At 45.5% G+C, this 27081-nt stretch overlaps 1 protein-coding gene and 1 non-coding gene across 2 annotated transcripts in view; one reads left to right on the top strand and one right to left on the bottom strand.

Annotated features, from left to right (window-relative positions):
* Positions 1-26744, bottom strand: part of Nxn (nucleoredoxin) — a 138767-nt gene extending 112023 nt beyond the window's left edge. The window contains exon 1 of the mRNA XM_042693622.1: positions 26232-26744. Within this exon, the coding sequence (XP_042549556.1) occupies positions 26232-26651 (420 nt within the window). The 5' untranslated portion in view covers positions 26652-26744. The remainder of the gene's footprint in view (positions 1-26231) is intronic.
* On the top strand, positions 8864-8970 carry LOC122120487. The gene has a single exon (XR_006149705.1). It is a non-coding gene; the product is annotated as a U6 spliceosomal RNA (small nuclear RNA).
* Positions 26745-27081: the final 337 nt, after the last annotated feature.

The raw sequence follows: 27081 nt of genomic DNA on the forward strand, positions 1-27081 counted from the left end.
AAACATGCCACTTGGCTAATCTAATGTTTTGCATTGGAACTGGCTGACAACACTCAGAAACCAGGAGATTTCACATCTCACTAGAACCTTCTTCAGAAAATTCCACCAACCCTGGTCTGCATTCCAACACAGATGCCTCCTAGAGACAGAGCAGGTTCTCACCAGTCTGCCACAGTACGGGTCCCCTCCAGTCCCTGTCTGTCCCCCATTTGCTGGGAGCTCACCGGCAGTTTACACAGGATAAAGACAAAGGGAACTGTCATTCACTGCTATGTCACATTCAAACATAAGTAAAAAAAGTCACCAAGGGAGGACAGTGTGTGTCTTTAAGAAGGAGCAATTCACCCCTGTGTTTCCTAAATGTACAAAGTCTGTCCAAATGCCCCCTGTAGCTCATGCATCTGGGTGAAGCTTGCTGCCCTATCATCTGCCTACAGTCCCAAGTGCATCTTTAAAGGAACCCTGGGCAATAGGCATGTTCTCCAAACATTATACCCAGGAAAAATCAGTTTATACTGAGAACTTGTTTGCTTTTATATCTTTAACCCAAAACTAGAGAAAGGGGATACAGGAGGAGGGCAACAGCATGCATAGCCATCCTGATGCTTCTTCACATGTGATCTGGGATGCCTTCTCCCACTTGCTGCTGCTACAGGGCCTTCAGTCTTACCAATTCTGCCCTTCCACAAAAATGTTAACCTTTCAGAGATGATCAGCTAATCAGGAGTGCCTTTTGGTTAGTCTAGAAAACCACATGCTAGGAATGTCCTTGGGGTCCTGAGACCTTGGCTGTTTTTACCCTGTTAGCTGTTCAAAGGGCTCCTTCTTTGCTGCCAGAAATACTCCCTGGGGTAGAGGGAAAGGGTGTGTGACTATATGGATGCTGTGTGTGTGTGTGTGTGTGTGTGTGTGTGTGTGTGTGTGTGTGTGTGTGTGTGTGTGTGTGTGTGTGCGCGCGCGCGCGCGCATGTGCTAGGAGAGCTGGGTCAACTAACAGATAAGGGGTTGATGGTTTCTAGGTATTTGAAAGTTCAGAAGGCATTTGCATTAGTCCATTTGCTGTTGCTGTAACAAAATATCTAAAGCTTAGTATTATATAAAGAAAAAGAGCTGGGAAGGTGGCTCAGTGGTAGAGCGCTTACCTTGCATGCATGAGGCCCTGAGTTCGATTCCTCAGCACCACATAAGCAGGAAAAAAAGCCGGAAGTGGCGCTGTGGCTCAAGTAGTAGAGTGCTAGCTTGAGCTGAAGAGCTGAGGGAGAGCGCCCAGGCCCAGAGTTCAGGCCCCACGACCGGACCCCCCAAAAAAAAAGAAAAAGAAAAAGAACAGGCTCCAGAGGGAACACCAACAAACTGGGTAATTCTGCCATTTGACTAGCTCAGGGGGCACATTGCTTCTATCCCTCTGGTCTTCCATTTTCTTCTCTATAAAATAGGAGTTAGCATTATTATGAATAATATCATCCTAATATTATTCATATTAGGATCCTATTCATACTAGGATACCACCTCTATAAAAATCAAATCCTCCATCAGTTATTAGACAGTTCAGCAGAGCTCGTGGGCCAGAGTTCAAGTCTTGACTCAAACAACTGGCAGTAAGATGGGGAAAAACACTCAGTCCAACAGTGGCATGGTCCAGGGCTGTATAAAGATAAACAAACACAAAGCTCTTGGACAACCAAACAAGGGCACAACCAATCAAGGAAGGCCAAAAAGTTCACTTGTGCTTGGTAAGATGGTTCAGTCTCAGCATCTTGTGAATGAGGCTGATTCTAGGTCACCAAGCATTAGAGGATGTAGCAGCGACTGGAACATGTGAACGCAGACAACTATCAGGACTACGGTGAGTATGAAGAGGACTCAATGTTTAACTGAGATGGAGTGTGTGTGTGTGTGTGTGTGTGTGTGTGTGTGTGTGTGTGTGTTGTATAACTAGCTATGAGTCTTATACCTTTCTAAACACTGTGAGCAGATGTAAGAGGCTCTCAGTCATTTAACTTGCTATAATTATGTGTGCAACTAAACAGTGCCAGGCACTATGCTCTATTCTGGGATGTAATAGTGAGCATGCAGACTGGGAACGTGTATTGGGGTTTATATGCGGGTTGAACTCTGGGCTTCCACTTGCTAGGCAGGCACCCAACTACTTTGAGCCATACCTCCACCCCTGAGAATAGGTGCCTAAAAAAAACTCCTTAGTAGACCGTGAGCTGGGATTGAAAATCACCACTTAATATTGCCCTTGGAACAAAAACTTGAGGTAAAGAGCACAAACTGTGTCTCAAAATGGGGCTCCCCCTCCCCACCCCCTTCCACTGTGCTTTGTTGCAGAAAACTGCATTCCCAACAATCACATTACATCCATTCCTCCATATGTAGAAAAATGAGTGCAGGGAAAGACCTCCTCTTCCCTCCATTGGCCTGCTTGGCTAGCGCCCCACCTCATTCTCAGAGTCCAGAAAAGGGCTGCCAAGCCCTGGCCTCCAATTCCCTGAAGCCTCCAGACTTCTTGGCCTGGAACCTAAACTCCAGCTTGGTGGCTGGCTAGGGCTGGGGCTGGGGCTGGGGCTGGGGCTGGGGCTGGGGCTGGGGCTGGCAGATGTGATCCATCCTTCAGCTCCAGTGTCCAGGAGGGACACCGGGGGACACATAGCCATTCAGCTAGCAGCTTGGGGAAGGGAGGGAAGGGGGTGTTAATGCTTAAGGCCTCAGCAGCCAGAAGTAATTGGCCCTAAGTATCAGTCCAGCTTGGAAGCAAACAATTAGTAGGTGGATAGAAGCCTGATGCTTGAGAAATCACTTTTTTTTTTAAAGAAGAAAAAGAAAGGTTGTTTAAAAAGCCCTTTAACTCAGAAGGTAGTCCCAACCACCTTACAAATTCAATGCCCTCTGAATCCACATCCATCTGTCACAGCGGGGAATCTTTTAACTAGCAAAAGAGCAAGAGGAGGAATTCAGATCAACATCACTGGACTCCAGCCCCTTTCCCCTGAGGCAAGAAAGAATGAAGAATTTCAAAATCTTTTTATACAATTAAAGAGAGGGATCCAGTGGGGGAGGGGGAGGGGCACAATGATGAAGACGTCTTTAAGGCTTGCTATTTTAAGCACAAAATAAATCATGATGGAAAAGGCCTAGAAGGTATGATTTTCTTTTTAAGATCTTATCTGAGGCAGGAACTGATTCTAGTATTTGGGCAGAGGGAGGGGACTCTTATCACCCCCTCAGCCCATTCCTCAAAGCAAGAACACTTCAGTGAATATGTCCAAAATTTTACAGCCATGAATGATGGCTTTACAAATAACTCAAATTCTATTATAATGAAGTACAGCAATCACCATCAACTGGATGTAAGACACACTACAAAGAAAAAAAAAAACAAACAGCTGGGCACTGGTGGCTCAAGCCTATAATCCTAACCATTCAGGAGGGCTGAGATCTGAGGATCACAGTTCGAACCCAGCCCAGACAGAAAAGTCCCCATAAATCTTATCTTAATTAACTACTCAAAAAACAGAAGTGGTGCTGTGACTCAAAGTGGTAGAGCACTAGCCTTGAGCAAAAGAGCTCAAGAGCAGCACCTAGGCCCTAAGTTCAAGCTCCATAACCAACAAAAAGAAAAGGAAAAGAGAAGAAAAGAGAAACAGTGAATTAGTAGAGGAGCTGAAGAAAGAACCAAATGATATAGTAAAGAATCCCAGCCAGGCGCTGGTGGCTCACGCCTGTAATCCTAGCTTCTCAAGAGGCTGAGATCTGAGGATCGCGGTTCAAAGCCAGCCCGGGCAGGAGAGACCGTGAGACTCCTATCTCCAATAAACCACCAGAAAACCGGAAGTGGCGCTGTAGCTCAAGTGGTAGAGAGCTCGCCCTGAGCTGAAGAGCTGAGGGACAGCGCCCAGGCCCAGAGTTCAAGCCCCACGACCGACAAAAAAAAAAAAAAAAAAAGAATCCCATATGACAGTGCCAATACTAAGCACCAACCAACCAAATTTAAGACAGCTCCCTAAGAATTCACATTCTGCCCCAACTACTTTAGAATCTCTTGTTGGCAACTATTACTCTCAAATTCTACCTATTTTCAACCATTCACAAACCAAGAGTGAACAAAATGGACAGAGCCCAGTGCGTTACAAAAAGCCCTGCCTAGGGCTGGGATGTAGCTCAGTGGCAAAGTGCTTGCCTAGCAAGTGCAACGTCCTGGGTTCGATCCCCAGTACCAAAAAAGAAAAGACAAAAAAAAAAAAAAATACAGTTGAAAAAAAGCACTGCCTAGAGGAAACTAAAGGAGTCTTGCAAAGAGTACTTTATGGTAATTTCATGAGCCCACACTTGTTGAGGCTCTGATCTGCCCCTTGAAGCCTAGATCTATGCTGTCTTAACTACTGACTTTTACTTAAGCACTATATGCTGGCCTGGACCTTTTGAATTTTCTTTTTTTTTTGGCGGGGGGGAGGGGAGGGTGTCCGGTTGTGGTACCTGAACTCTGGGCCTGGGTGCTGTCCCTCAGCTCTTCAGCTCAAGGCTAATGCTCTACTACTTGAGCCACAGCACCACTTCCCGCTTTTTTCTTTTTGCTTATGTGGTGCTGAGGAATCGAACCCAGGGCCTCATGCATGCAAGGCAAGCGCTCTACCACTGAGCCACCTTCCCAGCCCTGAATTTTCTTTTCTTTTTATCAATGCCATGAGAAAAGTATATGTCTGCTAGTATTTGTTAAAACACACACATATATTTAGAAAGTACATCTCTTTACAAACTATCTTGAGATTTAAGAGCTTGACTAGGGATATCTTCAGTGGTAGAATACTTATCTACTACTTGTACAAGGCCCTAGGTTCAATTCCAAGTCCAGGAAAAAAAAAATTTCAGGGGGCTGGGAATGTGGCTTAGTGGTAGAGTGCTTGCCTAGCATGCATGAAGCCCTGGGTTTCATTCCTCAGTACCACATAAACAGAAAAGGCTGGAAGTGGTGCTGAGGCTCAAGTGACAGAGTGCTATCATGGAGCAAAAGCAGCTCAGGGACAGTGCCCAGAACCTGAGTTCAACCCCAGGACTAGCAAAAAAAAAAAAAAAAAATCTCAGGGCAGGGCTTCTTAGCCACATCACATCTTTGTAAATCCCAAAGGTAGAGAGAGATCCATGTGTTATAAACAAAGCATTTAGGACCAGCCTGTCATGTTATTTTGCAGTCTGTAAGATTCTGGAGTTCTCTTTTTATAGACACCTGTGGTTACAGCCAGGGTCTTTTCTCTCCATACATGTTTTACATAAGAACTAGAGGTCCTTATCCACTGTGGGGAACAACCTCCCACTGTAGGCACCCTGCAGCGGGCTGGTAAGTCCCACTACCATGTATGGAAGTGGAGGATTGCAGTAAAACCTCAGGCAGGCGTCTGGGCAGGGATGGGCTCCACGCGGCATTCCTCCCTGCATAGCCCGAACAGGCTAGACAACTGGAATCCCTTGCCTGGTCCAGGACACTTCATCATTCTGGCTACAGGGCAGAAATGAGGAGAAGTGGGAAAACAAGGGACACTGCACAGTCAGTGCCTGAAGGAAACAGAGTCCCGTCCATGATGACCATTTGCAGAAAGGCAATGCCATGCAGCTCTTATAAGCACAGACCTCAGCCCTCCTGGAATGCAGAACTCCCCACAATCTGCCATCCATCACCCAGAGCTGCCTCCAGCCCAGTACTAAAAGAAGAGCAGTGTCTGGTTTGGTTTGGTTTTTTTGTGGTCTGCAAAACTCAAGACAGCCACTCCACGACAGGGGCACATCTGATAGTTGCTGAAAAGTCCAGTGCCAGAATCAGACATTTCAGTTACAGCCACACAAGCGCCACTGACCAAACGACTTTGAACAAGACTCTTCCCAGCTGTGGCCTCAATATTCACATCTGTAAACTGCAAACACAGTAGGGGGCCATGGGACTGTTGTCAGAAGCCTGTACTGATATGCCTGGCACAAAGTAGATGTTGTGTAATATTAATATTATTAACAATAATAGGATGGAGTTTCTTTTTTTGCTTGCTTGTTTGATCATGGGGTTTGAACTCTGGGCCTGGGCACTGTCCCTGCGCTCTTCAGCTCAAGGCTAGCACTCTATCACTTGAGCCACAGCGCCACTTCCAGTTTTCTGGTGGTTAATTGGAGATAAGTCTCACGGACACTCCTGCCCAGGCTGGTTTTGAACTGCAATCCTCAGATCTCAGCCCCCTGAGTAGCTAGGGTTATATAGGCGGGAGCCACCAGCACCAGGCAAGATGGAGATTCTTTTTTTTTGTCAGTCATGGGGCCTGAATTCTGGGCGCTGTCCCTCAGCTCTTCAGCTCAAGACTAGCTCTCTACCACTTGAGTGGCACTGTCCCTGCGCTCTTCAGCTCAAGGCGAGCATTCTACCGCTTGAGCCACAGCGCCACTTCCAGTTTTCTAGTGGCTTATTGGAGATAAGAGTCTCACCGACTTTCCTGCCCGGGCTGTCTTTGAACTTCGATCCTTAGAGCTCAGCCTCCTGAGTAGCTAGGACTATAGGCGTGAGCCACCGGCTCCCGGCTTGGAACTCTTATTCTCAGGAGTTTTCTGGATTCACATATTTTTCTAGGGCATAAACCTGCTTCTATACAGAGCTTCACCCAAGCAATTAGACAGCAAAACATTGTTAATTTGTCAAAATTGCCTTCATAAACCAATGTCCACACCACCCCCACTGTGGGTCATACCCATAGCAAACTTCACTGTCACTAGCTCTTCCTCCTTCTCACTGCCAAAGCCAGAACACAGGTGTTGATCATATTTCCCATTATTCTCAAATGCATTCCTTTTCTCCCATCCATTATTCTCAAGTGCATTCCTTCTCTCCCATCCATACCCCCACTACCCAAAGGAGGCCCTCAGCATATCATTGTTCTTCTCTGGTCCAGAGCACACTATGCAATAAAAAAAATCCTTTTCATAAGAACATTAAACATTAGAAAAGAACAGGTGAAGTCAACCTTAATACTCTATTTTATTTAGCCCAAGATTATCAATTGCACATTTAGGACAAGAGGGAGTCCATTTTTATGAATTTGCTACCTGTTAAAAGTTTACCCAAAACCCCAATTCATCCATTGTGACTCCTTTGTGGTCATTCTTGGACATGGCAGAGTTGTAAGAACTCTGGTTCACTCAACCCATGGCTTCCCAGCTGAGGCTGAGCAAGGCCATGCTTTCTTCTGTCAGCTTTCATACTTCATGAGTTCTTTTCAGTCATGCTTTTCACATTTTATGCTTTGTGTGTGTGTGTGTGTGCTTTCACTGTTTAAAATGGCCTCAAAGAATAGTGCTGAAGTGCTTAGTATAGAGAGCAAGATGACTGTGATGTGCCTGACAGAGAAGCTACATTCTTTAAGTTTTGTTCAAGCATGAGTTACAATGTTACTGGCCGTAAGCTCAGCTCAGTGCTAATTAATTATATATCTGAATAGTATGAATATATTATGAGCATGAATTTTATATGTGTTAGTAGGTTTTACATATGTTAATGAATTATAAATGTATAAATAAAGTGATTAAACATAGACCCAGTTGTGTACTGATGAACCACTGTAAGCAGATTCCTTAGGAGCACTGTTTTGGCACTTGTTAATTTTGTGTTTGCAAAGATTTTGTAGATTATAACTACGAATTACAAGAATCAACTACAGTTTGGTTTTATAGATTGTGTGTAGAAAACCGTCAGGCAAAAAGAGAGAGTGACAGAAAAAAAAATCAGTTTGGGTGTAATGCTAAGTGCAGATCTGCCAGTGACAAAGGAAAGGGAGAAAATCCAGATGCAGGCTCTTGCCTGGAAGCCCAGGTATGGAAATGCCCTAGCTCAAAGCTGTAGAAAACAGTATGCCAGCCAGGCGCTGGTGGCTCACGCCTGTAATCCTAGCTACTCAGGAGGCTGAGATCTGAGGATCGCGGTTCAAAGCCAGCCCGGGCAGGAGAGACCGTGAGACTCCTATCTCCAATAAACCACCAGAAAACCGGAAGTGGCGCTGTAGCTCAAGTGGTAGAGCGCTCGCTTCGAGCTGAAGAGCTGAGGGACAGGGCCCAGGCCCAGAGTTCAAGCCCCACGACCAACAAAAAAAAAAACAGTATGCCATGCGTGGGACATTGAGGGGTTGACGCATGTGCTGTGGGGACTGGCAGGGAGAGGTGAAAATCCCACTCCACTCACTGAGCCAGTTAGGTAACCTCTGGGGTTAGTGTTTAGGGTACAAATGAAGACAATGCAATAAGTAGTAGGATAGCCTCCCCCACCCCTTAACCCAGAGGCTATGTTTCAAGTGCGTGCTAGAAACAACAGATAACACACAGCACCCAACTGTGGTTTTTTGTTGATTTTTTTCCCCATGTGCTCTGCAGTTCACGTAGCACCTGAGTCAATCTGTCATTCCATGTTTTATGCTCTGATGCTGCCTGTGCATCCTATTCATTGTGCTTTGGAGCCATTAATAAGTATAAATGAGCACTACTTGAACATAAGCACTAAGATAGTGACAAGGCAGACACTAAGTGACTGATGGGAAGGCACCCTCTACAGTGTGGATATGCCGAACAGAGTGATGGTGCACACCCTGGGCAGAGTGGGAGAGTGCGTTACTCAGAATGGCACACAATTTAAAACTTATGTCTAGAATTTTCCATGTCACATTGTCAGATTGTAGCTGCCTATGGGAAACTGAAACTACGTAAAATGAAACTGTAGATGAGAAGCTTCACAACTTGTTATTAAGATCCAGTGAGATAATACATGGCCAGCCCTCAACGACATGGTTACTGGAACCTGGTAGGGGCTCAGTAAACAGAAGCAGTTAAAAATTTTAAACTTGTGTTCGCTTCGGCAACACATATACTAAAATTGGAACGATACAGGGAAGATTAGCATGGCCCCTGCGCAAGGATGATACGCAAATTCGTGAAGCGTTCCATATTTTTTTTGTTTCTTTGTCTGTCCCTCCCCCACAGTATAACCCCTGCTTTCACTGTATTTGATGTTGTTATAATTTGTGGAGGGGAAGGGAAGAAACAAATCGTTTAAATAGGGATACAGGTGGACCCATTGCAACAGCGAGACGTACAAGTCCTTATGTCGAAAACGAACTTTACAACTTTGGTGGGAGGGGGGAGGGTTGGGGGGGGGGAAGATGGGATGGGAAGGGGAAACAAAGGAGGAGGCTACAATGCTTGATAAGAAATGTACTCATTATCTTGTCCATGTAATTGTAACCCCTCTGTACAGTATTTTCACAATAAAAAATAAATAAAAAAAAATTTTAAACTTGTGGGGCTGGGAAGGTGGCTCAGTGGTAGAGCGCTTGCCTTGCATGCATGAGGCCCTGGGTTTGGTTCCATAGCACCACATAAGCAGAAAAGTGGTGCTATGGCTCAAGTGGTAGAGCGCTAGCCTTGAGCTGAAGAGCTGAGGGACAGCGCCCAGGCCCAGAGTTCAGGCTCCATGACTGACCGAAAAAATAAAAATTAAAAAAAAATTTTTAACTTGTGTCTATGCACACACTGCAGATCCAATCCATCTGGCATGTGCTTTGTCACTTGAGCTACATCCCATTTTTTTTTTTTTTTTTGTCAGTCGTGGGGCTTGAACTCTGGGCTTGGGCGCTATCCCTCAGCTCTTCAGCTCAAGGTGAGCGCTCTACCACTCGAGCCACAGTGCCACTTCCGGTTTTCTACTGGTTTATTGGAGATAAGAGTCTCATGGACTTTCCTGCCCGGGCTGGCTTTGAACCTCGACCCTCAGATCTCAGCCTCCTGAGTAGCTAGGATTACATGCGTGAGCCACCGGTGCCCGGCTTACATTATTAATTATGATGGCGTGAATATCCTAGCTCAGGAGACATTTTGGTAGCTCCCTGAAATCCAAATGAAGGAACAGGGCCCATTGCTACCATCATAAGCAGAACAAGCTATCTCAGATGCTCCCCATCCTCCAGGACACCAGCTGTAAGGAATGAAAGAAGGGACTCAACCTGTGTGTGATCTCATCCAACCCAGCAGGACAACCATGGAAACTCTCCAGCTGGACTCTGATGAGCTGTGATTGCCCTGGTGCCCATTTGAAAGAATCCAAAGTGGAGGGAGATACAGGTGTCAGTACACGATCGTGTGGCTCCATCCTGTCTCCACTCTGTATAGTGAACTGCAAATGATACTCCAAGGAGTCCTGTGCTAGGTTCCAGAAAGTATATGAAAGTGACTAAGAACTGGCTGGAGAATCAAGTCCTATTCCTAAGTTTCAGAACATCTAATTCTCCCCCTAGAAAAGTAAAAGGCATGACCCAGTAGCCTCCTGTGAAGGCTGAAAGCTCAGGTCAAGTATGTAGTTTCTGTTCTCCTCTTACTCTGGCCCCTGTCCCTGCTCAGGTTGGAATGACTTCCTCACAGCAATAGGGCAAATACCAGTGACCCTATACCTCAAAGCTGAGTGCCAAGGGTTCCACTCAGGTCACAGCTATCCTTCAACACAATGCGGTAACTGCTGGGACAGGCTGCTGGATAATGAGGTCTCTCCATTCCCTGATGGCCAAACAGGAAAAAAATAACATGGCCATGGAGTCATCTGAATGGAATTTCTCTCCAACACTTGGGCGCCCCCTCGGCCTAGACTCACAAACCAAAGCACCTGGCTCTTTCTACATTCCTGTCTTTCCATCTCACATATTAAGGCCTAGTAATCCCCCTCCTTAAGAGCTCTGTGCTGTTGTTCAGTGTGGGAACGTGTTTGTTTTTGTAGCATGAGTTATAGCCACTTGAGGCCTTCCACATAGGAGGTCTGATACACGTCCCAGGCCTGACCCCAGCCCCACCACAGGAAGACGCTCTGTGCTCAAGCAGCAGGCTCCTGGGACCAGGAAAGAAGTCCTGCTTTCTAGTGACCAGGATGCATCAAATCGCATGGGGAAGGTGGGACTGTGGCAGTTCCCTCTTTTCAGAATGTTTATCTCTCTTGTCTAAGAGCAAAGTTTGGCAATGACTTACAGGCATTGGTTAGACTTTTTTTTTTAAGGGCTACTAGGAAAAATGCCAAGAAATACCACTGAGCTGGCAATAAAGAAGAGTCAGAGCTGGTAGCTCAGGCCTGTAATCCTATCTACTCAGGAGGCTGAGATCTGAGGATCACGGTTCAAAGCCAGCCAGAGCAGGAACATCTGTGAGACTCTTATCTCCAATCAACCACCATAAAACCCGGCCAAGTAACACTGTGGCTCAAAGTGGTAGAGCAATAGCCTTGAGCAAACTTGCCCATCCTCGGGTCTTACTGAGCAAAGGAATATGCTTGGAGTGGGGGTGGGGAGCAAAATACTAGCTTGCAGTCTCCAGCTTCAAGAAAGCTTTCTGGAAAGAATAACTTGAAAGTGACCTTTCCAATGAGGGAGTGAGTAGTCCAGTGGATTAAGAAAAGAAAGATATTCCAGATATAAATAACCCTGTGGGAATGAAGGAGAAAGAGGAGAAGGAGAAAGTTCATTTGATCCAGCTGAAGAGAGTATGGTATGGAGAGAGATGATGTTGTGTATGAAAGCTGGTGAATAACAAGCTGTCCATTTTTTACCTTGGACTTTTGTTTTGCTTTGTTTTATTTAAGGAAAGCAACAATCCCTTTGGCAGATCCTCAAGAAAAGTGCATTTTGGTGATGCTGATTGCAAGGTGTGATTTCGTAGGTGGAGACTGAGGTCTGTTTGCAAGGTGACAGTATCCTCTCTCTTGGGTTTGGGTTTGGAATGGGAAAGAAGGTCTGGATTCCAGACATGCCGCAGGATAAGAAACAGATTGTTTTTTGTACAATGGAGGCCAAAGTCAAAGAACCTTACAGTGGGCCAGGTTGCACATATGCATTTTCTATAGGCTTCTTTAACAGGTGAAGAAGAACCTCTGGGTTAATGGTCTCTGTTAACTAAAAGAAAGAAAATTCTTCTACGAATTTTCCACTATCTCATAGAATTGATGGGGGAGAGGGAGTGGTGGGAAGACTGTGAAGCTCACAAACTATAGTGTGTCAGCTTTTCATTGCTTTGTATGAGCACTGCCAAGACTCAACCACTCACACATTTTCATCTTTTTTTTTTTTTTTTTGCCAGTCCTGGGGTTTGAACTCAGGGCCTGGGCATTGTCCCTGAGTTTCTTTGGCTCAAGGCTAGCACTCTACCTCGGCTTTCAGGAGTGGAGGATTTTCTAAAAATATAGCCCTAGTTAGTAAGTAAAAATCTCTAATACAAGTTGCCTAATACTAGCTACTGCAAAAGGCCAGGCATAATACAATGCCCAGCACAAGGAGGTCTTTTATCCCTGGATGAGTCTGAATAGTCTTCCAAGCGGAGACTGACAGCCTCAGTGAATAAACCTCTTAATTTATCCCCATGGCAGGGCCAGCAGTGAGAATTTCTCAAACGTTGCCTTCTCATTGCCTTTGTGTGTCCCTCGGGGAGGACAGGGAAAACTGCCTTCTAAAGTCTCCTCAGCCCGCTGCACTCCGAGTCACAAGGAGTCATTTTCCTTCTTTGTTTGGTGGTGGTTTGGAGGATTGTGTCTCTGTCTGTGTTGGGGTCATTATCAAGGCAGACATTACACAAGGTAATTCCAGGATAGCCCAGCACCTGTCAGGGTAGTCAGAAATATGAGCAAGACCCATGTAAAGGTTCGTATGTGAGCATGTGCACAGAGAGCGTGCAGGTGTACCAAATGCCTTTGAGAGGACAGACATGCAACTGATGGTAGGATTTCCTTGGGGAGGCAGCCTATGATCAGCAAAGGGTGTGGGGGTTTTCCCAGCATGCCTGTCCTATCACTTCAATTACTTTTGGTGAGGAACTGGGGGGTATGAACCAAGAGCCTTGCACATACTAGCTATCAGCTCTACCACTGAGCTACATCCCCAGTGACTGATTGATTGATTGATTGATGTAGTGCTCGTCTTGAGTTTGAACTCAGGGCCTGGCTCTGTCCCTGAGCTTTTTCACTCAAGGCTAGTACTCAGCCATTTGGGCTTCTTGGTGGTTAACTGAAGATAGAATCTCACAGACTTTCCTTGCTTTGAATGGCCATCCTCAGATCTCAGCTCCCTGAGTAGCTAGGTTTACAGGTGTGAGCCACCAGTAGCTGGCTTTCCAATTTATTTTTTAAACAGACTGCCATTCTAGAAAAAAAAATTAATTTCAAATGCCAAATTCCTTTGTGTAAAAAATATTTAAGTTCATGCATTTCTATAGGCGGTATAAGCATATTTTTTCTGGACAAATATGCAGGACACTATTAGCAGTGGTTATCTTTGGAAAGAGGAATTGCTTTTACAATTAGAAAGTGAAACACTGGCTTTCTTTTGCAAATGGAAAAAACCTTCCTATGTGGAAAAACAGTGCATTAAGTATATGCTGAGTCAAGGACTATAAGTGCCTTTTAATGTAAACAGTCAGCAGGAAGGCAGGAATTTGTGCTGGATACACAGAGACAGACAAATCCCTGTCTCAGGGTGAAGGCACACCAGGCTTTTGTTCTAGGGATCTATATTTGCCTGGAAGGATTGGCTGCATGGCAGAGCCCACTGGGATGATGTCAGAAAACAAGTCCCTAATTGAACCTCCCAGGCCAGCAGCACTTCTGAAAGGGCTGCAAACCAGAGTGTTCCACCAGTCTCTGTAAATTAATACTTTTCCTAAATCCAAGTGGAAGGCAATATGTTCAAGTGGTATTAAGTAGTATTTTACTCTTAAGAACGTTTGTACAAGCTTAAAACAACGCATATCCCAGAGTTGAATCCAGGGACCTTGTGCAACTTTAGGACACTGACTTTCCCCTAGGAAAAGTGCTTGAAAACACTTTAATTCCAATTGAGCCTCATACCTAACACTTGGTCAGAACTCTTAGCTGCCAAAGTGCAATGCCAAAGTGTAACAGACTTGTGTGTCATCTTAAATAAGCAAATATACCTGGGTAAAGCAATAAATCCATTGGAAAGTAAGATATTTAAAATGTTAAACACACTGATTCATCCTAAAAAGTCAGATATGAAGAAAAATAAGCCTATCTGCAGCAAGGCACTAATCTGCTCAGTTGCTAGTTAGTATCTGCTGCTAATTTTGAAACAAAATGCCACATTTAATTAGCCAGCAGGATTCTCATCCTGCCGGTGATGGGGGAAATGGCATTAAGAAAAAGACTCCCTCAGGCTCTATTAGTGCCTTAATGAGCCAGTGAGGGGAGGGAGGCACTGGGGTCGGGGACAAGGCAGGCAGTACTGCAGGACCTGGGGCTCCTGGACAATGGGGTGCTCTCAACTCCATGCTGACTTATCAGACGTGTCTGGACAGGCTGCTCCTACAAGGTCCTCTGAAAGAAAAGCAACTGAGCAACACCACCTTTGTGCCCAGCCAAGGCAGCAATTCAACTCCCGTAAGGTTTGAATTACATCCAAGAAGGAGAAAACGTAACATAACATCACCTAGCCATTGTCGGTGATGTCATGACCTGCTACCAACAGATGGAAGGAATATTGATTTTCAAAAGCACGAAAGGGACAGAGTCGGCAAACTACAGTCTGGTAAACTTGACATGAACCCTTAAACAGATCCTACAGTTTATTGAAGCTATTAAACACACAGAGGCAAAGAACTGATCAGTTGGGAGCAAGCACGGGCTTCCCAAACACAAATCATTTCAAATTCTCTTTCCCAAAGAAAAAAAACCAAAAGGTGATTGACAGCCATTTCAAAGATGGAACATAGTATAAAAATAAAATGATGGGGGGGGAGGAGGATTGGATGGTGAAGTGGGCGGGGGAGAATGTGAAGGGATGGGAAGGGGAAATAAAGGAGGAGGCTAAAATGCTTGATAAGAAATGTAGTCATTATCTTGCCTATGTAATTGTAATCCTTCTGTACAGTATTTTCACAATAAAAAAAAGACTACAAAAATAAATAAATAAAATAAAATAAAATGAAAAAATTATGGGCTGGGAAGATGGCTCAGTGGTAGAGTGCTTGCCTTGCATTCAAGAGGCCCTGGGTTCAATTCCTCAGCACCACATAAACAAAAAGAAAAAAGCCAGAAGTGGCACTGTGGCTCAAGGGGTAGAGCGCTAGCCTTGAGCTGAAGAGCTGAGGAACAGTGCCCAGGCCCAGAGTTCAGGCCCCACGACTGGACCCCCCCCCCAAAAAAAAATCTCTTTCCCAAAGAGGCAAACTGTTCTTAGTTATAGACTCCTATGATAAATTTGCTCCACAGATGGAAAACTATGGGCTAAATAATAGTAACACAATTGGGCAAATTTAGAATTGGCTGGATTTAAAGCTAGTTGAACAACCAGTAAATGGACCATGATTAGCCTGAAGGAGGTCTCTAGCAGTATGTTCTATAACTCCATTTCCAGATGTGGTCAACATTTTCATCAACTGCCTGAATAAAGATCTGAAAGAGATCACCTATAATTCAAAGCTAGGAAGGTATGCTGATTATTATAAGTGCATCAGCATACAAAATTACTTCATCAGACTAAAAAAACTGCTTATTATCTAAAAAAACAAAAACAAGGGGCTGGGAAAGTAGCTCAGTGATAGAGTGCTTGCCCTGCATGTATGAGGCCCTGGGTTCGATTCCTCAGCACCACATAAGCAGAAAAAGCCGAAAGTGGGGCTGTGGCTCAAATGGTAGAGTGCTAGCCTTGAGCTCAAGAGCTGAGGGACAGCGCCCAGGCCCTGAGTTCAGGCCCCATGACCAGCAAAAACAAAAACAAAAAACACCTCAATCTTGGAAATGAGAGGTTTATGTTCACTTGAATGATTTGCAGAGAATAGGGTTCTGTTTGACTCAACACCAAGTGGAAAAGCCCGTACGACCTCAAGGCTCTGGTAAGGTAGTGTAGTTAAGATCTGAACAATGCAATCAGCTTGATTGCATTAACTTAACTCCCATGTTTAAAACTACTATGCCAGTAGCCCATGCCTGTAATCCTAGCTACTCAAGAGGCTGATATGAGGATCACAGTTCAAAGCCAGCCTGAAAAGGAAAGTCTATGAGACTCTATCTCTAATTAACCAGCAAAAAGCCAAGAGTAGAACTGTGCATCAAGGGATAGTGCGCTAGGCTTGAGCAAAAAAAGCTTGGACGACATCCAGGCCTTGAGTTAAAACCCTAGTACTGGTATGAATGGATGAATGAGCTTAATTAATCTGTAGCCAAGTTTATGGCCAGAGTTGGGCCTGTGCTTACTCACGTTCACGCCCACTCTGAGATCTGGCGTCACATTGTTACTTTTTCCCTATTATACTGCTGTTCTGCTCAATCTTTACATTTCTCATCAAACCCTGAAAAATGAGTAACAGATGAGGCAGCTGCGTTCAGAGGCACCACCATCAAAAGACACTGTCTTGACCTGATGGTGTTTCAAGAGTAAAAAGGCAATGTCTTCAGCTTATAAGCAGACTAGATCCATTCGGATTTTTATCACAGGAATACTGGCCCAAAGAGACCAAAAAACTATAGATCAGAAGCATCTAGATAAAATTCTCCCAGGAAAACAAAGACAACCCTTCCTATAAAACTTACCGCACCCTGCTTTGTGACTACTCAATAACAATCTAAGATAAAAGCATCATCACCAGGGGAAGTATTGTTTGAATTTGCCTGTAATTGACATCTATATGAAAACAGTATCATGCAGAGTAGGGGGAATGGGTGGCAGATTTGATAGAAAGAAGTGCTGAGTTGTCAAGCTTAAGTTGTTTTCAGAAAAAGGATTTTCTAAATGTGCAGCTCATACAAAAATTGCACTGTCTATCTTGTCTAAAACCAGCAAGCAGCAGAAAATTTACGTTTGCTTTTAATCACAGATGCCCCAGCACAAAAGTTTCCATTGCAGGGCTTCACTCTAGAATAATACCACTCAGGCAACTTTCAATTACTCTACTGCTTCCTTGTCATAAAGCAGAAAGCACATGCTTGAGATTTCACTGGAAGTCGAAACAGCCATTTCTGAAAACCTCATACAGAGGAGGACTGATTTGGTCCTAGGATCTCGGCAGGATACCTGAAGTTCAATTTTGTTTCTGAACAAAAGCTCTAAAGCAGCCTGCAGGCTTTGCATAGGATGAGGGGAGAGTTGGGGGCACTTCGGCTAACTTTAAAAAAAGAAGAAGAAGGCCAAAATGATTAAAAAGTCCCTTCTATGGGCTGCTGAGGAAAGCAGCAGCAGGAAAAGTGTGGGCTCTCCTGTCTTCCAAGTAATAGCAGATGTGTTAAGCAGTTAAACCCCTTCTATCTTAAATTTGAGTGTTCTCTGCATACCTAGTGGGTCAGCGGTTCACCCTCAGGCACTCCGCTCAACCTCCTCCTCCGTCTTAGAGCATATCTCGGGTGAACATTTCTTCAGACACAATTTCATGAACAGAAAAGACAGAGTCAAATTTAAGGGAGGTCAGCCAAGCTCTTTCATTCAACACGGTGACCCCAGATCTAATCATCAGTTCTCTTTGCTTCAGTTCTCCAACTCTTAACATACTTTGAAAAGTTAAAATGCTTAACATCCACTAGTTACTAGTTGCTATAAGCAGGCATCTTGAGTTCTCTGGAAGAAAGGTGGTAGAAAAATGTGAAGTATTTATGAAATATAAAAGCACAGAATGACAGGTCTGTATATAAGACTATTTTCCTGGACTGAGAAAGTTTGATATTTCAAAAAGGGGAAAGTGATTTTTTGTTTCTGTTTTTTTGGTTGTTTGTTTTTTGGTGCTGGTCCTGGGGCTTGAACTCAGGACCTGGGCAGTGCTCATAGTTAGTGCTCTACCACATTAGCCACAGCTTCACTTCCAGCTTTTTGGAAGTTCAGTGGAGATAGGATTCTCACAGACTTTTTGCCGATGCTGGCTTCAAACTCCAATCCTCATATCTCAGCCTCCTAAATAGCTAGGATTTCAGGCATGAGCCACCCATGCCCAGTTTTTTCCTATTTTTGAACCCAATTACAGAGCAATGTAGTTACACAAGATAGCTGGGCTCTCCCAACTGAGACATCTATTTGCTCATCTAAGTGCTTTTTAAAATGCTCATTAAAGACTAGGGTGTAGCTGGTGATAGAGTGTTGGCTTAGCAAGTGAGCAAGGCCCTTGGCTTAATCCCTAATCCCTAATAATTCAAAGAAACAGAGAAAAAAAGCTCACTAAGAAACCAAAACAAAGCACCTACAAACTGTACAGAGGATATATAATTAACACAGTTCAATTAAGAGCCAATGTTAACATTAAATGCTAAAAATCAAGCTATACAACAAGCTATTTCAACTCACATGATCTGAAACTACCATGTTTTCAAGTTATCAGTCTAAAGTCCCATGCCTGCTTTCCAGGATGTTTTCCAATTTCTTGGTACCTCAGCTCTGATCATCTTCTCCTCCCTTTGGTTCCTGCCTCAAGGAGCTTACAGTCTAATGAAAAAAGACCAAAGGAAATTTTGAAAATTGTCTCATGGACTCTTCAAAACATTCTACCTAGAGGGAAGAGACAGGAAATACCACACTGTATTTATAAATGTGTGGGATTGCTACCTGTCTCTGGAGAAGTATCTGAAATTAATGAAGCTCTCATAAATCTTGTTAAGAAGGTGGTTGGCTGGTCAAGATAAATATCAAGCCAGGCACTTGGTGGATCACGTCTATAATCCTAGCTACTTAGGAGGCTGAGATCTGAGGATTGCAGTTCAAAGCCAGCCCAGACAGGAAAGCCTGAAAGACTCTCATCTCCAATTAATCACCAAAAAAAGATGAAAGTGGAACTGTGGCTCAAGGGTAGAGTGCTAGCTTTGAGCAAAAAATCTTAGGGACAGCACCTAGGCACTGAGTTCAAGCCCCAGGACCAGCACAAAAGAGAGAGAAAGAGAGGGAGGGGAGAGAGAGAAAGAGAGAGAGAGAGAGAGAGGTATAAGTAACTTTTCATTAACTAATCCCTGAGCTTTTTACGTGACTCCATTTTGGGGAGCTTTTGTTTTCCTTTGGCACTAGAGAAAGAAACCAAGAGTTTCTACCTGTTCTAGACAAGCATTCTACCACTAAGCTACACTTCCAGCCTGTGTTATTCCATTCCAGAAATAGTCTAGAGCAAGGCTGCTCAAGGCAGATTCCCAAGTGCAGATTTTTGTCAGTGATCCATAAGTGTGAGTCCAAAAAACAGTGAGTAGGGGCTAGGAAGGTGGCTCAGTGGTAGAGCACTTGCCTTGCATGCATGAGGCGCTGGGTTCGATTCCTCAACACCACATAAGCAGAAAAAGCTGGAAGTGGCGCTGTGGCTCAAGTGGTAGAGCGCTAGCCTTGAGCTAAAGAGCTGAGGGACAGCACCCAGGCCCAGAGTTTAGGCCCCACAACCAACAACAAAAACAAAAACAAAATAGTGAGTAGATGCTTGGAAGGCTCATGACAGCACCTCAACAAAACAGCAACACCCAAACTTGCAATTGATGGGCTAGCTCATCTGGTTGAACCCACTGTTAACTGGTTGTGGGGGATCACTTGTGGCTCAAGCTGCAAACTAGCCATATGCAGCCCATCTACATTTCAGTGTGTGATGGACTGAAAAAATTTTTTTTTTTTAATGGATTCTTACATAGACTATGTGAGATGTTCTAGTCTAGAGAACCATTCCAAGGTCAGGATTAGAAGCAGGGAGCCCAGGGGATAAAGCTGTTGTTGGTAGGCAGTGATCCAGAAGAAACCTGAACTTAAGTAATGATGATGTTAGGAATGGTAATAGAGAGCAGGGTTGAGAGCTATTAAGAAGGTCAAATTAACCATACTGTGTGCCTTCAGGGTATGGGAGGTGGAGGAGAATCCAGTATAGTTCCTGGGATCCAAGAACTCCCACTTGCTTTGAAAGTAAAGGGAAGATCTAAAACCACAGCACCTAAAAGCTTCATGAAAGTCAGATTCATAAAGACTCTAAATTCAAAGGCATTTTCTCTAAGTGCCTTTGAATAAGCACAATGGCAAATTAATGAAATACTGAAAACTAAGCACCCTGATGGTTAACACTCCACACCACTGGGAATCCAGACAGTGAAGAAAGAAAACATAATAATCTATGCCAAACCTGAACTCTCCTCCTCAAATGAAATCATGTGGTTAGCCACATATATAGTTCTGCTGGAGGCTAAGAACCCCCCCAAACCTATTAGAAAAAGAAAAGACACCCCAGGGACCTGTTCATCTCCTGCCCCAGCTGTATACAAGATAACAAAGCAAAACAAATATTAAATAGATATTAAAACAGACCTCCCACCAAAAGGGAGAATGAGCCAAGCACCGGTGGCTCACGCCTGTAATCCTAGCTACTCAGGAGGCTGAGATCTTAAGGTCATGGTTTGAAGCCAGAGCAGGGCAGAAAAGTCACTGTGAGACATCTCCAATTAACCACTCAAAAACCAGAAATAGAGCTGTGGCTCAAAGTGGTACAGTGCTAAATCCACTGCCTTCTTCTGTGCTCTGGTTTACATTCCAACCCATATTAAAAAAAAGGCAATTAGCAAGTGTGGTGGACAGCTGCTAACTAATTAATCCTGAAATGGCTGTCAAGGCTGTCTAGGCAAACCTATCCTATAGCTTCTTTAGCTGGAAAAGAAGCAGATCCAGTAGGGGTAGGGAGGGTCTCTTCTAGAGACAAACTGTTTATCTCCCACTTTTTTTTTTTTTTTGGTCAGTCATTGAGGCTTGAACTCTGGGTTTGGGCGCTGTCCCTCAGCTCTTCAGCTCAAGGTAAGCGCTCTACCGCTTGAGCCACAGCGCCACTTCTGGTTTTCTAGTGGTTGATTGGAGGTAAGAGTCTCATGGACTTTCATGCCCAGTCTGGCTTTGAACCGTGATCCTCAGATCTCAGCCTCCTGAGTAGCTAGGATTACAGGCGTGAACCACCAGCGCCCAGCCATTTTTTTTTTTTTAAAGCAGCCAGCCAGCCAAGGGCCTATGGCTCATACCTGTAATCCTAATCAGGAGGCAGAACTTGGCAGGATTGAGATATAAGGACAAGCAGGTCAAAAGTTTGTGAAGCTCGGACTGGGAAGTTGGCTCAGTGGTAGAGTGCTTGCCTCGCATGCATGAGGCCCTGGGTTTGATTCCTCAGCACCACATAAGCAGAAAAAAGCCGGAAATGGCGCTGTGGCTCAAGTGGTAGAACGCTAGCCTTGAGCTGAAGAGCTGAGGGACAGCGCCCAGGCCCAGAGTTCGGACCCCACGACCGGACCCAAAAAAAAAGTTTGTGAGGCTCCCCATCTCAAACAATAGTTGGGCATGGTGGTACACAACTGTCATCTACAGCAGTATCAATATCTTTCAGTCCAGTCTGGTGAAAAAGCAAGTGACTACCTCCTATCCCAAAAACCAGAGCAAAAAGGGTTGGAGGTCTGGCCCAAGTAGTTGAACACTTGTGAAGCCTTGATTTCAAATTGCAGCACTGCCAAAAAAGAGGGGGCGAGGGATGGCCCTTCACCTTCCATACTGACCAAACTGAGTAACCAGGGACAGTGGAAGACATGTCTAACATATTTGGGAAGCCACCAAAGCCCATAATTTCCCTCAGGTAGGGTGCCTGGTCATCTTTAAATTGTTGCCCTTGACCAAGTCTAGGTTTCAGTGATCAGCAGCCTCGTTTCACTGGCAAATAAAAACCCAGAGCTCAGTTACTATCCATTATCTCCCACAACTTTAAAAGACAATAGTATTATATATTCACTTTATATCCATCCATGGCAGCCAGCACAAGTAGCCCACACAAGGTAGCTATAGAAGGGCTCCCGCTGCTCTGTCCAAAGCAAGTAAACCCAGATCTGGGTCGGAGACTGGACTCTGCTGTCCTCCCACCCCAACTTCCTCTTCCCCTTTTTGCTATGTAGGAAATTCTAGGACTACAGCAGAACTCAATAATCTGCACACCCCAAATTACCAAGTGTTTCCATCAGACACCCAGTGGAACAAAGCTAGATCCCATGGCTTTCAAACCAAAACTGCTGTTCACATCAGTGATTCCTACGTTGATTCTGGAGATGAGTCCTCCAGTTGTGACAACAGAATAACTTAATACTCATTGAAAGGAACTGGCCAAATCCCCAAAGTTCAAATCATCACCAATTGCCAACTATTCATCACATTCACTCTATTCAGAAATCGGAATAACATCTACCAACAAACCTAACTGCCTTAAATTCAAGATTATAGGTTTCCTAACAAAACTGCTCTCATAAATGCACTCAAGTTCTATTATCATCTAATTATAATTTCTATACAGTGATATAATGATGTGTGTGTTCTGGAAGCAAAAGGGAGAAAAAAAGCATCAATTACTCTTGTACCTACCACTAAGACAAGCAGAAACAGGACAACCTTTCCACAGCAAATTACAAGGGAAAAAAAAAGGCTGGAATCCCTCTACTTAGGGTTTTCTCACATTTCCAGGAGAGGTAAAGGAGCCAGGAAACATGTAGAATGAACATATATGGTCATCCCCAGACTTTTCTTACTATATAAAGGAGAAATTAATAAAAGAGAAAAAAAAGAGAAAGAAATACCACACAGCATTTTCTTTCTCTACCATAATTTTTCAATTTTCTTAGAGAAATGCCAGCCAATAACTAATTAGAACCATATCCTTTGTTATCCCAATGGGAAGACATATACAAATGGTTTTAGAGAACAAATGTTAATAAGAACTTTTTTTAAAAAAAAAAAAAATGTAATCTGGAACTTTGGTTTCCCTTCACTGTAAAACAAAATTCCCTTCTCTAAAGCTATTTTTATGGCTGGCAAAATGGCGTGGAGAGAGTCCAACAACAAAAAGTTAAGTGTTCAGCATCCAGTGCCAAGAACTGGGGGTGCCCTGGCTTTTTTTTTTTTTTTTTAAACCATTCTTAAGGTGAAATTAACGTCACAATACCACAGACTTCTATACACCCCGATTTCAAAGTGAAAGAAACAAACAAAAGTCAGTTGTACACCTCTTTGGTTTCAAGAGGGAAAATAATTCCTTTCAAAGTGAGTATATGATTTTTGGGCTGGAGAATGTGACTCAAGTGGAAAAGCACCTGCACCACCACCACACACACACACACACACACACACACACACACACACACACACATACACACACACACATACACACATGAAATCAAATTGAGTATATAGCTTTTGTCATTTCCAATAGTATGATCCCACCAGAAAAACAGCTGGATCCCCTGTCCCCAGTGTATTTCACCACAAATAAGAATGCTTCTGGAGGGAGGGAGGGGATGGTAGGGGGAAAACAATGGAGGGGGTAACAATGTTCAAGAGGAAGTGTACTCATAACCTCACTCATGTAACTGTAACCCTCTGTATAGTAGCTTTACAATAAAAAAAAAAAAAAAAAGAATGCTTCTATAATCCTAGCTACTCTGGAGGGTTGAGATCTAAGGATCATGGTTTAAAGCCAGCCCAAGCAGAAAAGTCCCGGTAAGACTCTTATCTCCAGTTAACCACTTAAAAAAACTAGAGGTGGATCTGTGGCTCAAAGTGGTAAAGCACCACTAGCCTTGAGCAAAAAGAGCTCAGGGACAGTGCCCCAGCCCTGAATTCAAGCCCCAAGACCAACCAAAAAAAAACTTAAAAAAAAAATAATGCTTCTCAGTGGCCTATTACCTAACATCACAGGGCACAAGCCTCCTTCAAACCCAGTCTTTTTATTTTTATTTTGGTGGTGGTGGGGCCTGAACTCTGGGCCTGGGCACTGTCCTTCAGCATTTCAGCTCAAGGCTAGTGCTCTACCACTTGAGCCACAGCATCACTTCTGCCTTTTTCTGCTTATGTGGTGCTGAGGAATCATGCATCATGCATGCAAGGCAAGCATTCTACCACTGAGCCACCTTCCCAGCCATTCTTTTTCTTTTTCTTTTTTTTTTTTTTTGGTCGGTCATGGGGCCTGAACTCTGGGCCTGGGTGCTGTCCCTGAGCTCTAAAGCTCAAGGCTAGTGTTCTACCACTTGAGACACAGCGCCACTTCCCAAACCCAGGCTTTTTAGACATGTCAAAAACAAAACTTTGAGCCAAGTGGTTCAGTAGTACAACACATGCTTAGCATGAACAAGATCCCTAGATTCAATCCCTAACACCACAAGAAAAAAATGTATTTTGTGTGTGCCAGTACTGGAGCTTACACTCCAGGCCTGGGTGCTGTCCCTTACCTTTTCCTCTCAAGGTTAACAGCTCTACCACTTGAGCCAGAGCTCTACTAAAAAGACATCATGGTTTATTTAATGTGTTTAGCATTCTGAGCTCTATTTTCAAATGAGAGCCTGCACTGGTGGAATCAGCAGGCCAAGGACCAGGCCTACATAACATTTTTTTTTTCATGCCAAAGGACTAGCCAAGGTAGAGAGAATGAGGCATGGCCCCTGTCACAGCAAACACATTCCTTTTTTGGAAAAAGCTTTAAGCATTTCCAAAACATCTCCATATTTTTACTAACCAGTACTTTTATTTCCCCTTCTGCAAAAAACACAAAAGACAAAAAACACACAATAGAACTTAAGTCTTACAGGTTTTCAAAAGCTAGTAATCATTTGTGTTGTCCAATAGGATATTATTTTAAACCAACTTTGGGCTATAACAAAAACCTGCCATAAATTTGAAACTATTTTTTGATAAATCTCTTTCTGAACATTATTTCTTCCCCTCCCAAAAAAAAAACGGTAAAAACAACCACCAAGGAAAACAAAGAATTTCCATACTTTTAAGCAAAAAGTATCAGCCATGAATATTCATATCCTGTACAGTATATAAGGCAAACACAGGCAAAATAACCCAGAGAGCAGTTAGAACTCAAAGACTTGCTTCGGTGTGGTTAGTAAGCCCGTGTCTTGGCGATTTTAGATTTACAAACTGTATTTGTTAAGACTGTATTTCATACTTCGAAATCTCATGTCTGAACCTTAACACTGCTTTGGGATGGATGATTTACTGGAGACATTTGGGGTCACAGTATAAGCTTTTTGCTCTCACTAAATCTAAATCATACTTCTCAAGATTCTTTACACATGAAAGAAACACATGGCCAATGTTACCATCTCCCTAGGGGGACCTAAGTGTCCCCAGATTAGCTTTTCTCCTCAGAAAGGGAAGGGGGATGGCTTGACACGTTGCACAAACACACTAAGCGAGAGCACTGCAAAACTTTTTTATCTGTTACCACTCATTACCAAAAGCCGTGAATTTGATTTATTAAGACAGACATCTTTCTCCAACAACATACACACTCGGAAACCCAAACTAATTTCACCAAGAGAACTGGTAGGAATGAGAAGTGGACAGCGAAGTGGGACTTTCCCCCAAGTCCTCCTTGTTCTGGGCAATCTGCACGTGTGGCTCAGTCTTCCATTTAAGCCTAGGGGATGGCCAGGACAACAGTTGCTCACTGAGAAACGAAGGGATGGACCAGGACGACGGGGCTGTGAGTTCCTGGGCTTGGGAGGATAGCTGGACAGCCAGACAATGAAAAGCTCCGGGGTGGCTAATAATTCAGCCACTGGGGGGGGGGGGGGCGGCAAGGAGGGGGCAAAGGAGGAAGAATGGGGAGAGGGACTGAGCTCTTTTCTCGCCCAAACCTATGGTCAGCAGCCGCCTCCATCGAGCGGGGCCGAGGGGCGGCCTAACCTCGAACTCGGTCCCCCCGGAGTCCTTAAGGCACAGGAGAGGGGACCCCAGGAAAGCAGATTTCTCTATGGAAGAAAGCAAACTTCCTGGCTGGGGCCTAGGGGGCTGGCGCCCTCTCCCAGTGTTCGCTGGAGTCGAGTGATTGAAGGAAAAGACACCCCCCCACCCCCGAACTTCTAGTTAGGGACCCCAAAGAAGAGTCCACGGCTACGCAAAGCTACTAACGTGGGACGGAAGAGTCCCGGTTCAAACAGGACCCGGGGACCCAAAGAGAGTTCCAAGTTACCAGCGCGAGCGGTAGCCTGGCACCGGCACCCCGGAGTTGCAGCAGGCACCCCCAACTCGATGGGGGTCCCGGGATGGGGGTGCGGACGCAGAGCGGAGCGCAAGCGGGCGGGCTCCTGACCAAGATGGAGAAGGTGGGCCTGGGGACCACGGGGGCCGGGAGAGGCGGCGAGGACCCGGCCCCGGGGAGCTTGCCCCCCCCACCCCCCCACCCCGGGCCCCGGAGCGCGGCAGGCCCGCGCCGCTCACCTTCCGGTGCTTCTCCTTGTAGGGAAGCGCCAGCCACGGCATGTCCCGCACGAAGTCCTGCCACTGCTGCTGGTCCTGGTCCGAAGATACGAAGACGATCTCCAGACGGCGCCGCGGCTCGGACTCCTCGGCCGCCCCGGCCCCCGGCTCCGACCCGGCCGCGGTCCCTGGCCCGGCCGTCGCCGCCACCGCCGCCGCCGCCGCCGCCGCCGCCGCCACCGCCACCGCCGCGTCCCCCCGCAGGCGGCCGTAGAAGGCGGCCAGGCTGGCGCTGAGCTGCGCGCAGGGGGCGCTCAGGCTGCAGCCGAAGTAGAGCCCGAGCAGCGAGATGCCGCGGGCGCTCAGCGAGTGCACGTCCACCTCCTCGCCGCCGCCCGTCACCAGCTTCTCGCCGAGCAGCTCCTCCAGGAAGCCCGACATCCTGGCCCACCGCAGCCCCGGGCAAGCGGGCGGGCGGGCGGGCGGACGGGCGGCTGCTAACCGGCTCGCAGGTCCGCGCGGCGGGCGGAGGCAACGGTGGAGGCGGGCGGCGGCGGCGGCGGCGGCAAGCGGCAAGCGGCGGCGCGGGCGCTGGGGAAAGCAGAGCCACGCCCACTCGCCACGCCCCTTCCAATCACGCCCCCTGCGCCACGCCCCCTCCCGCCGCCCTCGCCACGCCCCCTCCCGCCGCCCTCGCCACGCCCCCTTCGCGGCTGGCCTCCGGGCCCCTTGGGCCGCCCAGCCAGGTCTGCTGCAGCTGCTGCCCCGGAGCCCGGGCCCTGCAGTACCCGGCCACAAAAGAAACATGACCCAAATAGTTTCGCCCTAACCAGAATGCCCAGGACTAGGTGAAGGCCGGACAGGTAGTCGC

Source organism: Dipodomys spectabilis, unplaced genomic scaffold, assembly GCF_019054845.1.
Source record: "Dipodomys spectabilis isolate Male_0828 unplaced genomic scaffold, ASM1905484v1 ptg000004l, whole genome shotgun sequence".
Taxonomy (NCBI): Eukaryota; Metazoa; Chordata; class Mammalia; order Rodentia; family Heteromyidae; genus Dipodomys; species Dipodomys spectabilis.